We start from the raw sequence: 14,480 nt of genomic DNA on the forward strand, positions 1-14,480 counted from the left end.
AGTCTTTGGTTCTTTTAATTGTGATGATTTTGGCTCACATTTAACAAAAACCCACCAATTCACTATCTCAACAAATTAGAATATGGTGACATGCCAATCAGCTAATCAACTCAAAACACCTGCAAAGGTTTCCTGAGCCTTCAAAATGGTCTCTCAGTTTGGTTCACTAGGCTACACAATCATGGGGAAGACTGCTGATCTGACAGTTGTCCAGAAGACAATCATTGACACCCTTCACAAGGAGGGTAAGCCACAAACATTCATTGCCAAAGAAGCTGGCTGTTCACAGAGTGCTGTATCCAAGCATGTTAACAGAAAGTTGAGTGGAAGGAAAAAGTGTGGAAGAAAAAGATGCACAACCAACCGAGAGAACCGCAGCCTTATGAGGATTGTCAAGCAAAATCGATTCAAGAATTTGGGTGAACTTCACAAGGAATGGACTGAGGCTGGGGTCAAGGCATCAAGAGCCACCACACACAGACATGTCAAGGAATTTGGCTACAGTTGTTGTATTCCTCTTGTTAAGCCACTCCTGAACCACAGACAACGTCAGAGGCGTCTTACCTGGGCTAAGGAGAAGAAGAACTGGACTGTTGCCCAGTGGTCCAAAGTCCTCTTTTCAGATGAGAGCAAGTTTTGTATTTCATTTGGAAACCAAGGTCCTAGAGTCTGGAGGAAGGGTGGAGAAGCTCATAGCCCAAGTTGCTTGAAGTCCAGTGTTAAGTTTCCACAGTCTGTGATGATTTGGGGTGCAATGTCATCTGCTGGTGTTGGTCCATTGTGTTTTTTGAAAACCAAAGTCACTGCACCCGTTTACCAAGAAATTTTAGAGCACTTAATGCTTCCTTCTGCTGACCAGCTTTTTAAAGATGCTGATTTCATTTTCCAGCAGGATTTGGCACCTGCCCACACTGCCAAAAGCACCAAAAGTTGGTTAAATGACCATGGTGTTGGTGTGCTTGACTGGCCAGCAAACTCACCAGACCTGAACCCCATAGAGAATCTTGTCAAGAGGAAAATGAGAAACAAGAGACCAAAAAAGGCAGATGAGCTGAAGGCCACTGTCAAAGAAACCTGGGCTTCCATACCACCTCAGCAGTGCCACAAACTGATCACCTCCATGCCACGCCAAATTGAGGCAGTAATTAAAGCAAAAGGAGCCCCTACCAAGTATTGAGTACATATACAGTAAATGAACATACTTTCCAGAAGGCCAACAATTCACTAAAAATGTTTTTTTTATTGGTCTTATGATGTATTCTAATTTTTTGAGATAGTGAATTGGTGGGTTTTTGTTAAATGTGAGCCAAAATCATCACAATTAAAAGAACCAAAGACTTAAAATACTTCAGTCTGTGTGCATTGGATTTATTTAATACACGAGTTTCACAATTTGAGTTGAATTACTGAAATAAATGAACTTTTCCACGACATTCTAATTTATTGAGATGCACCTGTATATCAGTACTGTACAAAAGTCATAGGCACATAAGATTTTTCACAAAAACATTTGTCTTAAGATGGTTATTTATATCTTCAGCGTTAGTGTGTCAATAGGAAATATAAATGTTAGACTCCCAAACATTACTTTTGCAAATAGAAAAGACTGGAATAGAAGAACAGGGAGCCCTGCAACAGATGTCATGTTCCCCACAGAGCCCCCCACTGAACATGGTGTCTGTCTGAGATTACATAATGAGACAGAAGCAATTGAGACAGACTAAATAGATAGAAGAACTGTGGTGAATTCTCCAAAAAGCTTTGAACATCCTGTCTGCCAACAACCAAGAAAAACTGTGTCCAGGTGTATCTAGGAGAATTGGGGCTGTTATGAAGGCAAAGGTGGTCACACCGAATATTGATTTAGCTTTTTTATGTTTACTGGACTTTGTATGATGTTAACTGATAAATGAAAACTATTTATGTCAACTATTTTAGTGCCTAAAACTTTTGCACAGTACTGATAGATATATAGATATATATATACACACACACACACACACACTTCTTTTCCTGTCAAAATTCATTTATTTCCATTTTAGGAAAGAAAACAAAACAATATGTAACAATATAATGCTTTATTAACATTTTCCAAACAAAGCCTTCCACAGTATAAAGATAGAAATGCACTAAAATAGCACCAATTCACGTAACATTAAATGTTCCCCAAAGTCTAAGTGGGAGTTTGACTAATTGAAAGAACTAGTCCCCATATAAGTTGCATATTCATTGCAATGGGCATTAAATCCCTTAAATTCAAATCCAAATCTTCCAGTAGACTGCGACTACCCGCTTTCCTACAGCAATTGTGAAACCGCATTCATGTTTCGTGTCAGAGTGCCAACGCCAGCTTCGAGCGCAGCTTTGAAATCCACATGAAAAGCGCTTGCAGACAAAAATGTCTCATTCTGCGTTTTGGTGATAGTTAAGACTTGCCGTGCTTCTGTGGTAATTAAAATGTGCCTTACTTACGCTAGAAAATACTTGATTTCTAGCAAAAGTCCCATCTAGGCTTGTTTTGTACATCAAAAAGCATTGAGGTCGTTTTTCCATCTTTTTATCACTGACAGGGAAGTGCTGTTGTGTGTATCACATTACAAATGTTCCGCACTTCCAACAAGTTTTTATGTCGGTTAATTTTGTATTAACGGTAAATGCATTAATCCCCCCCCAAAAAAAATGTATTACTATTTTATTAATCGCATGCATTAACGTGATAATTCTGAAAGCTCTCATTTTAATGTAAATTATATTCATCAAAATGAATCGCAATTACAATATTAATTAAAATAATTGACAATTACTATTTTGTTGAAATCATGCAGCGCAAATAACCATTTAAATTTCGCTCTGTTCCTCACTCAAAGTTATTATATGACTTCAGAAAATTTTTAATATTCAGCACGAGAGCGCCTTTAAATATCAGAATGCAAAAATTCAATTAAACATTACAAAAATTCAATTTGAAATGCATAAATATTAAAAATAGGCTAAAATATGTTTGTGTATTTTTTTATCAGGGTATTCGTACTTTTACTTGAGTACTTCATCCAGCACTGGTAAATAGTGATAATTGTACAGTGATAATCATTCCTTAAACATGTAAGCAAATGTCCTCACATGACTTGACTGTTTATTGTAAAATAAAGCATCTGCCTCTCAGTTCACTTGTAGCTTTAACTGAAGAAATAGAAACAGGATGAGCTGGTTAAACAGGACAGAGAAACAACACAGTCTCCTGTAAGGTTTGGATTGCTCTCTGCTGAGGAGCGGCCTGTCCTGACCTCCATGAAATTTGAGGATCAACATACAAATCCACTGTCATCTAGAGTTTATTTATAACCAGGAAGCATCTATTTTAATCTTACTAAAAATTTTCTCATGAAAAAAAAAAAGGCCTCAGTGTTTTGGACCCCATTGTACAATGCTATTTTTTGTGCGGATTCATCTTGTTGTGGCCATTAAACAGCCCCAATCTTGTGATAATATTTATTAGCAGAAAAGACCCTTTTTAATCTGTTCCCCTTTTAAACCATCCTTCCTCATCAAGACGTTAAACACCACTAACTCACACTGATTCTGCCTTCACGTCCTCCTAAAACATTCCTACTTTCAACCTCAGAAGTTGCAATTATAATGTGATGTGCGTTCAAATAATTTTGGTCTGGAAAGTATGAACATGTTGAGCAATTTGGTATTTCTTTCCGACTCTCAGAAAAACACAGCTTTTTGGGTCATTCCATGTCAACTCAACCAGAGGTACCTGGCTCAAAATGTTTAAAAAAATAATAATAATCATTTTCTGGTAAAAGAAATACATAGACTAAATGATGTTGAAAGCCAAAATATTAAATGACATGAATCAATATTCACAGAGTAATCCATTATTTTGCAGAGGGGGGTCAAAATGACAATTTTCACCTTTGATTTTGGAGCAAAACTACAGGTAAAAAAATAACCTTAGAAAGCTGGAAGCGTCATTATTTCATTTTTACACAGAGATTGGTAGGTATATTATTAAAATAAGTTGATTTCAGCTCCGCTTGTTGCATTATATGCCAATGGTGCGAGTCCAAAAACTGAAATAAATACTTATGCGTGTTCTTCATCCCAAGTTTGAGTGCCTATAATTCCAGAAGTGTTTAATATATCCTAATATCCTTTTAGATTCTGGTTCAGAACAAACTTTCCTTTTTGTATCTTCATTTTTAAGGCCCTATATGCTTAAATCCTAGAGATATGGGGCTCTCAATTTGGCTCCATGCGTAAATTGTTCAATTTTACCCATTTACAATAGTTGAAAACCAAACTGAAGTTAGTTTTCATAACTTTTCATAGGCAAGTTAAGAAATTTGGCACACTGACAGAGGACATTCTCAAATGTAACTGTTCCAAATTTGGGGTCTCTAACTCAAACCCTCTAGCGCCACCAACAGTTAAAAGTTTCACTTATGTTCCGGCCTATAATTTTTGAACCAACCTAGAAACAAAATTATTCCCTCTGATTCCTTGGGCCATGCCCCACATGAAAATATCATATAGTTTTTCAGCTCTGCCCTCCAGATTTTCCGCTATTTCGAATTTTCAGAAAAACCTACTTTTCCACTTGCAGACAAAAATGTCTAACTCCTCCTAGGCCGTATGTCAGGTTTGCACAAAATTGTTTGAAGTATCATCTAGAGTGACTCATTTTGAATTTTGTTGTAAATTACTGTATATTACAAACGCATTCGCATATCATTACGAAATTTGGTATGTGTCCTTGGGGTCATGTCCTGAAGGTACTCAAAAGGTTTGGGGACAGCACCACATAGTGGTCAAAAGATACAAAGAAATGCTTATACCTTTTGATTAATTTGGACTCAATTCGTTAGCTTCCTTGGCTCATGCAGAGTACGTTGATACAAAATTTGCCATACTTCCTGTCCGCCGTTTTGAATTTCATTAAAAACCTACTTTTTCGTCGGGGCCTGGGTAGCTCAGTGGTAAAAGTACGCTGGCTACCACCCCTGGAGTTCGCTAGTTTGAATCCCAGGGCGTGCTGAGTGACTCCAGCCAGGTCTCCTAAGCAACCAAATTGGCCCGGTTACTAGGGAGGGTAGAGTCACATAGGGTAACCTCCTCGTGGTCGCTATAATGTGGTTCGTTTTCAGTGGGGCACGTGGTGAGTTGAGCGTGGATGCCGCGGTGGATGGCGTGAAGCCTCCACACGCGCTATGTCTCCGTGGCAACGCACTCAACAAGCCACGTGATAAGATGCACGGGTTGATGGTCTCAGACGTGGAGGCAACTAGGATTCGTCCTCCGCCACCCGGACTGAGGCGAATCACTACGCCACCACGAGGACTTTAAAAAAGCACATTGGGAATTGGGCATTCCAAATTGGGAGAAAAAGGGGAAAAATCCCAAAAAAAATAAAAGAAACTACTTTTTCTAACTCCTCCTACAGCGTAAGTATCATTTGCACGAAATTTTGCATGCATCATCTAAAGACACTCTCTACCAAAGCTTTTTGGTAGGCCAAACCATTCTTTTGTAAAGCATCAACTAATTTAATGGCAAGAGGCCAATAAGGATCTTCAACGCTTTGGTGTATTATAATTAAACCTCATAAGTGGCATTGTGTCCAAGTCCTTACAATACCATATCAATCTGGTGACAGCGCCACCTATTGGTACAAAGTTATACGCATTTGTATAACACTATAAGTTATAAAACAAATGTATTTTTCCACCACTCTGCTTAAAATCATCACCTGAATTATTTATTCACTCTACATGTTTGCCATTGGTGTGCTTGACCCTGTAATTGCTGCTTGCAGCTATATTTTATGTTTATCTTTCTTCAGAAAAAGTATTTACAAAATCTACATTTTCAACCAGATCGCCATCGTAAAATAAAGTGTGTTAAAATTTAACAAATTTCCTGACATGCAGTTATTTCAGAGAAATTCTGCTCCTCTTCCCAGTTATCCCACAAGTCTGAATAAAATATTACAAATCACTGACTTCTCATTATTTCAGAGATCAAAAACAACAAAAAAATCCGCTGCAGGCACTTTTAAACTAGCATGTTGAATCATTATGTTGATTATAGATCTCATCCATTCAGATCCATAAGGAGGCGGCAAACAGGGCCGGGCATGAGTCACATTATCACAACAGAGCAGAGAAACATTTACTGACTCATTTATCTGACTCACCATTGGCATATGCCCCTTATCCACAGGGCCTTTATAGCAGCTCATAAAAACATAACAAACAAGAGAATTTAAGGGTCAGGCTGAAGATATTTATGTCTGGAAAACTCGACAAGATGTTTTTGGAAAGGTCACGACTCACAAATCTATTCATTCATGAAACACCTGGGGAAACCTGAACAGATGTTTACAATTGCTTGTAATGCATTAGATTGCACTCGACAGCATCGTCATCCTAAGGCCAGAAACATACTTTACACAAGTCAGAGTATTTTATAACATTCAGAGTTTACAACTTAATTACGAGTTTTACGACGACAAGTCAGAATCTTGTAATTACAGTTATTCCAACAGGACATGAAAGCGCCAATTAAATGAGTATTATAGAGCAGTAAAATGCACAGAAATCTGACTCTCTTACCAGAAGTGAGGCATGACCCCAGGCTCCGCTGAACATCCTCAGCGATTTTCCGCACCACACTAGCATTGCCGGGCACGTAGGCCAGCTGCAGGTCCCGGGCAGAGAAGCAGAGAGTGAACGGCAGCACGTTCACAGAGAAACTGTGGTAGTGCGTTACATTCGGGTAGATTGTGAACGGCACCTTCTGTCGCAGAACGATCAGGGTGGCTGAGAAGAGCAGAGGCAGAGCGATCTCCACCAGAGTTACCAAGATCTGACGCTTCTGTTAAAAAGGAGACATAGTCAATGAGACATGTAGAAGGGCGACTGGATGGTTAGTTGCTTAGTTAGTTTGATCCGGATGGATGGTAGATTTATGATTATATACTGTAGTATATTCATTGACCATAACCCAAGTTAACAATTTACACTCATTTAAAAATAACTATTAAAATGATCCAATATGATAACCTTATGGGAGGCCCTACATCAAAGGCTAGGGTATACTTTGTATTTCCACACTGGCACACCAAATGCGTCATTATTTTATGTCATGTTGCTAGAAAGAAAGAACAAATAAGTCTTATTAGAGCAGCAGCTGTAATTACATTAGAGCAGCAGCAGCGATGTTTCTTCTTGCAGAGTAAATGTCTTTAAATTCATCATTTCAAAATGATCTTCTGTGCTGTGTAAATGTATTACCAGCTTATACATGCAAGCTTATTAGTATTAACTACCACTGTCAACAAGTGAACATCACATTCCATTACACACAAGCCATCTGTCAAATAAATTACTGTAAACAAGTAGGAGCACCACACAGTATGTGAAGACTCAAGATCCATGAAGAACTTTACACCTCCAAACTCAGGCTGATTTTTTAGGTCAGAAAGGCAGTGCTGTCTGCTGTAGTGAGGCCATGAAGGGCCCTGTGTTTACCGTCACCACTGGCTTTGAGTTTCTTAGCAACAGCCGTGGGCCAAATCACGAGCAATCAGCCCTCTATCAGGAGGGAATTGGGCTACTTCCCATGTCATGTCGAAGCACATTGCTCGAGCTCAACTGATTGTTTTGAAAGCTCATTTGAGATAGCTTTTACTTGTACATGATCTTACACAACTCAAAACCTCCACAAGTGTACAGAGCAAATGTACAGCATAATGAGAGCGAGAAAAAACCCAAAGTGCTGCCAAGTTACATCACTGAAGCAAATAAGGTGAATATGGGTAATGATTACATTTGACTCCAAGACTTTGTAGTGAAGTGTATATTTATGGTCCACAAACCAGCTAAATATTTCCTTGTTTCTTTAAGGTGGGTAAAAGGGCTTTGCTTCTACGTCCAATTGTTTAAGGCCGACTGGCATTTCGATTGGTAACTTGTTAGCTGGGTTTTTGAATTATCTTCACATATATCTTTAAATATACCTGCTTATTACAATCAGCTGTTTTTATAAATTAATTCTGCCAATTATGAGACCAAACAGTTTTCACTATAATGGGCTGTTCACATTTGCAATGGTTAAATCGGGGTCAATTTTAACCTTGGGTTAAATGTAATCCTGAGTTATATTGTTCCAGGTTTCACACTGTTCATACGTCATCATGGATTAATATTATTAAAAGGAATGCTTCAGGTTCAATACAAGTTCATCTTAATCAACAGCATTTGTGGCATAATGTTGATTTACGCCAACAATTATTTAGACTCATCGCTTGTTTATTTTTTAAAAAACAATATTTTTTTTTTTTTTCTGCTAAAAAGGTTTAGCATAAATCGCATTTACAATATGGTACTTACAATGAAAGTGAATGAGGCTAATCCATAAACGCTAAAATACACAGTTTCAAAAGTACAGCCACAAGACGTAAACATTATGTGTGTTAACATGATTTAACCTCTTCAACTCTGCGGACCCGCCGGCGGGTCCAAAAGGGGGTGCTATATCATGAAAAAAGTTTGCGCTTAAGTTTACGAATACATAAGTCAGGTAGGTATATGGGGTATCGTTTGAAAGCTTAGAATCTGAACATTTTATAGACAACCATAATTTCTGCATTTATGTTACATAAAATAACAAAATCAGGCCTGAAAACATTCACGTCACAAATCAGCACCACCTAGAGGTCATGTGGTAGAAATATTAATATGAAAAGTCATTAAAATAGCACGTAAATAGACAAATCATATATCAAATGAAAGCTCTCATTCTCAGGAATGCGACTGTACAGTTTACTTTGTCCCCAATACCACAGTTTGAAAGATTTTCAAAAGAATCTCAAAGTGAAACCTTTGGCAGTTTAAAAAAAAAAAACAATTATTATTTTAGTTGTCTGTGAGCTTGCATCTGTGAATAATTCAATGTTATATCTTAGATATCCAGAACAAAATATGCAGTCCAGCAGGAAAAGCATGCTAAACAAATCATTGGAAATATATGTTACTGACTATTGATAATAAAATGTTTTACATAAATCGCAAAGTGGAGTATATAATGATTTATAATGACACCTCGATTGAGCTTACAGTCCACACAGAGCCCAGGACATTTGAAGAAACAACGGGTGTTGGTTGAGACCAATTTTTGGCATTTAGTCCACAGTTTGTGTAAATGGTGAGCTTTTAAATTTAAGTGTGAAAAACTGCAGGTGGCAGTCCAAAAATCCTCCAGAGTTGAAGAGGTTAACACTAGTCCAAGTGGGGGCCTGGGTAGCTCAGTAAGTAAAGACGCTGACTACCACACCTGGAGTCGCAAGTTCGAATCCAGGGCGTGCTGAGTGACTCCAGTCTGGCTTCCTAAGCAACCAATTGGCCCGGTTGCTAGGATGGGTAGAGTCACGTTGGGTTAACTTCCTCGTGGTCGCTATAATGTGGTTCTCGCTCTCGGTGGGGCGCATGGTGAGTTGTGCATGGATGCCGCGGAGAATAGCGTGAAGCCTCCACACGTGCTATGTCTCCACGGTAGCACGCTCAACAAGCCACGTGATAAGATGCGCGGATTGACGGTCTCAGACGTGGAGGCAACTGATTGAGGTGAGTCACTACGCCACCACGTGGACTTAGAGCGCATTGGGAATTGGGCATTCCAAATAATTATTTTTTTTTAATAATTATATTTATTTATCACACATTATACATTTGCACATATACAGTGAAATTCTTTTTTTGGGGTCAGAGTGCAGGGTCCGCCATGATACGGCGCCCTGGAGCAGATAGGGTCAAGGGCCTTGCTCAAGGGCCCAACAGTGGCATCTTGGCAGTGCTGGGGCTTGAACCCCCGACCTTCTGATCAGTAACCCAGAGCCTTAACCGCTGAGGGGCAGTGGTGGCTCAGGGAGAAATTGGGGAGAAAAGGGAAGAAAAAAAAAAAAAAAAAACACTAGTCCAAGTGGAAAGGTCGCCACGTAAATTGGTTGTCTTAAGTTTCCTTAAACATACAACAAAAACAAATGCTACTTTGGACATTTGATGCTCAAACTAAACGCAGTGTGTGACAGTTTATGCGACTCTACAAACCACATGAATATTTAATGAGGTAAGCATTTTGATTATAATTGGTTGTCTGTTGCTAAACAACAACTCATTGTAACATTCTAGCATTGTTTTATAATGTACACATTTGGCACCATAATTCAGTAGGCTTCAATAACAAAATTACAAGTGAGGAGCGTTGCTTCACCCAGGATTAAGCATAGTGTGAGACTTAATATAGTCTATTATTGCCTAACAAGCCTTGTGACAGAATCTTAGTCTATAATTAAATGTAACCATGAATAAGTGTGTCATCCAGATATGAAACAAAAGAAAAATAGCATGACATACATTGTAACAATTAGATAAAGAAAGAAACGTACTTGCTGAATATAGTTTTTCCAGAGCAGCAATCCAAACTGTTGCCAAACGGCCATAATCAACGTTCAAAACTTCACAACCTGGAAGCAAAGGAAGGTAACATAAGATCATTGCAAAAGTCTTTAAAATACTAAAAAAATGGATAACAGAGCTTTTCCTGGAATTTTGCAGCGATTTTAAGTTTGTAAACAAACAGTGTTTCACAACTAGCCTACATACTCAGAGAAGTATAAAATAATTGCCATTTTAGTTCTTATTGATGTTTTTTTTAGAAATCTGAGCAGTTTTCTTATCTGTGTGCTAGACTGACAAGATCAAACATGCATATGAAATCAGTGAGAGTAACCCAGTTAAAAACTAGAGGTAGACCAATATATCGGTAAAATAGGTATCATTTGAAAGCTTAGAAGCTCTACTTTACAATGTATGTAGGCATTATGAACTAAACTGAACAGGTGCTTTGAAATTTGCAAAAAATGTACACTGTACATATAATTCAAAAAGCTCTCAAAGAGTTAAATACAATTAAATTACTCACAGACAAAACAATTGTGAGTAATAGCTAAGTATATTTCTTTGAAATTTATGTTGGTGTTGCTTATATGCCGTGTTTTCACTTATAACTTCACGAAAAATAAGCAGAACACAAAATACCATTACTTAGAGGAGGCAATTATCTTTCAAACGAGCCCACATACAGGGTAATCAGATGCAAAGATCATTAGATAATCCACACGAAGTACAAATTTACATATGGCCACCAGGAGATGGCGCCAAATACATGACACAAACTCAGTGATGACTCAAATGGCACAGAATGAAACTCATTCTGTGAAATCTCATTACTAAAATCATGTCTGCATGCTATGCAAACCTTTAGTCATTGCTGTAATTAGTTTTTTGTACAATTCTGTTTTATGCGTTTGGAGATGTTTTTGTACACTAGGATAAATTATTTTTGAAATGCTATAACTATCAACACAAACTTTTTCTCAGATACAGTTGACACGATTGGGAACAAACCAAAAGCTGTTTTTCAAAGGCACCTTATTTACACCCTGAGATATATCATGTAAAATAAGAAAAATCAGAATAAAAGTAAATATTTGGCTCAAGTTTTTTAGTGATTTTTCGAGAAGGGTATAACTGCAGGCATAGCTCCAAAAAGGGGCGTGAGCTCCAAATCGCCATTAAAGATATAGGGAGCCCCTAACCTAAACCTTTGCCTAACCTTAACCGTGAGTGGAAGTGACGCCCCCTTTTGGAGTTGGCGCAACCCCCTTTGGGAGAAATCCCGCCCTCTTTTGTCGATGGGTGGTCGATTTATAAGCCTTTAATTTTGGGTATGCCACTGAAACAGGAAATCGATAAAAACTCCCACAGAGCTTAAAGGGTTAATCGGTGCCGATGGTTGCTTTTTGGAACTATCGGTTGTCGGCAAAAATCTATGCCGATAGTTGCCGATATTTATTTATTTTATTTTATTCCAACAGTATAACAGCAGCCTCTAGATGGGAAATAAAAACAATCACAGACACCTCGTGGGGATTTGTTGGATCTAAATCTTTCATCATTGACAATATTAATCAATATATTTATCCTGACTTCAGTGGATATTACGTTACTTTCATTACATAAATCAAGTGTTCGTAATAGAAGCGAGAGCATGCAAAGAAAAACGTGACTATATAGAAAGTTGATCCACAGACATTTAGCCGACACTTACCCAAAATAACACAAATAAGACATACAGTTCAAGTAATTAATTGTTAATCATAAAACTGCATGCACAATAATTGTATAAAACGTAAAAGTATTTCATGTTAACTACCATTATTCACCCTGAATTAAATCAGGAGTAATTTTTATGCAAATACACTTGATTAAAAGTGTCATGTAGTTCCAATTTAATTAAATAAAGCCAATTATTATGATATTTTTGTTATCCCTGATGATAATTATTCTCTTGATACCCATTCTGGTAAAGGCATAATTAAAGGTCATTATTAACATACAGTCGGATTAATATCACATACAAAGCTTTGGTGCTGTCTGAACTGATTTAATTAGTTTTATTTGCTCTTTTCACTGGAATTAAGGCACTGTTATGATATCAATCATGCACTGCAATGTTAATTTCTAAATCTGACAGTACAAGTCTTAATATAAGCTCTATGCATTGATTGTAACTCTTGTTTTAAATAAAGGTCTTTAAATGATATGAACAATTTGCATGGTAGTGCATTGTTTTGACTCTATTATGCATCTGTTTTCTCATCCTGTCTGATCAATGCATAGGCCTTGGGATTGGACCAACAGCTTGTGTATTGACCCAAACCGACAGCAAAACACAATATAGAACAAATGCACTCAAATGCACATTACAATACACAGACACTCTAGTATCAGGTATGAAAATAAAGGTGTCTCACCTTACACTCCGTCTGTCTCTCCTGCACAGGCCACTAATATCGTCTCTTTCAGTCCGCAAGCATTGAGTAAATATTCGGGCTCCCGCTCGGCTCGGATTCGAATGAGTTCGGTCAATAAATGTGAGTCATAAGTGCGATAATATTGATGAAAATGAAGATGATGACATTGCAGCTCAGCGGCCGAGCGGTGCGGACACAACAAATGCGGTCACGTGGCACTCCGCCAGCTGGGTGGCTGCTTGAGGTCACGTGACTGACGCGTTTGTTGTGCCGTTCAAAGGTGCCTCGAGTTGTACCTTCTAGGCAGCGGATGCCCAAACCCCGCCCTCGTCCCTAGCCTGCCAGGAACGACTCGAGGCTCCTTTCTCCCATCGAGGTTTGTCACTTTCAACAGCGGGTGCAGTACAGGTGAATTGGGTTAACCTTTTTTTAGTCTTTTTCTTTTTTTTTTACAAAACAGAATTCAACAACATTTAAAACATACAAAACATATTTTTTGTTTGTTTTTTTAATCATAAAAAAATTAATAAATGCAAATAACACCGAAAGCGTTTTTTCCTCCTCAGTGCTGTTTTTCAGTTGTTTTCTTATGTAAACATGCACTATGGTCGCGCGTTTTTTAGACGTCTCAATTTAAAGGAATATTCCGAGTTCAACACAAGTTAAGCTCAATCGACAGCATTTTTTGGCATTATGTTGACAACAACAAAAATAACCAATTGATCCCGTCTTTTCTTAAAAATAAAAATCAAGGTTACAATGAGGCACTTACAATGGAAGTCAATTGGGCCAATTTTTTTACGGTTTAAAGGCAGAAATGTGAAGCTTTTAATTTTATAAAAGCACATACATTAATGATTCTGTTAAAACACGTGTAGTATTTGAGCTGTAAAGTGGTTTAAATGTAAAGTTTTTGCGGTCGTTTTATGGTTTACAAGGTATGTCGTCATGGCAACAAAGTTGTATAACTATACATGGTGAAGGAAAGCAATTTTATCACACTTAAATCATGTCAACAGGCATATCTTATTGCTATATTAAACAATATTTTAATGTTTACTGATTGGCCCCATTGACTTCAATTGTAAGTGCCTCACTGTAACCCAGATTTGTACTTTTAAAAAAACTAAAAAGGGGGAAAAGCCAAAATTATTTTTTGTGGTAATCAACATTATGCCACAAATGCTGTCGATTGAGCTTAACTTGTATTAGCGGATAAAGCGTACATTTTTTTTTAAATATGAGCAAAAAATGAAGGTAACCAAGGAAAGCATTATTTTGTTTGCAATTCTGATTATTTTGCTTTCATTTTTCATTTTTTTGCAATATATTTTTAAATGTGTTTTTAATTTGATTATTCATGCTTATTACTTTTTGATCTGCAACCACAATACATTTGACACCGTTTTGATGCCACAGTATTAAGCCCGAAATATATCTTTGAATGAACTTGTTAAAAACACGTCTCGAGACAGCTGCGTTCGTGGCGCTTCATCTAGCAATTTTTTTACCGCAAGGATGCGTTCGGTGTGAATGGCCCCTAACTATGCAAATGATGTGCTCTACCATTAAATACACAAGTACTGGAGTATTATAA

At 37.7% G+C, this 14,480-nt stretch overlaps 1 protein-coding gene across 1 annotated transcript in view; it reads right to left on the minus strand.

Moving 5' to 3' along the window:
* Positions 1–13,096, minus strand: part of LOC127451970 (phospholipid-transporting ATPase ABCA3-like) — a 67,037-nt gene extending 53,941 nt beyond the window's left edge. Inside the window, exons 1-3 of the mRNA XM_051717069.1 lie at positions 12,884–13,096; positions 10,454–10,531; positions 6,621–6,882 (exon numbers count right to left, since the gene is read on the minus strand). Of these exons, the coding sequence (XP_051573029.1) occupies positions 6,621–6,882; positions 10,454–10,507 (316 nt within the window). The 5' untranslated portion in view covers positions 10,508–10,531; positions 12,884–13,096. The remainder of the gene's footprint in view (positions 1–6,620; positions 6,883–10,453; positions 10,532–12,883) is intronic.
* Positions 13,097–14,480: the final 1,384 nt, after the last annotated feature.

Source organism: Myxocyprinus asiaticus, chromosome 14 (genome assembly GCF_019703515.2).
Source record: "Myxocyprinus asiaticus isolate MX2 ecotype Aquarium Trade chromosome 14, UBuf_Myxa_2, whole genome shotgun sequence".
Lineage (NCBI taxonomy): Eukaryota > Metazoa > Chordata > Actinopteri > Cypriniformes > Catostomidae > Myxocyprinus > Myxocyprinus asiaticus.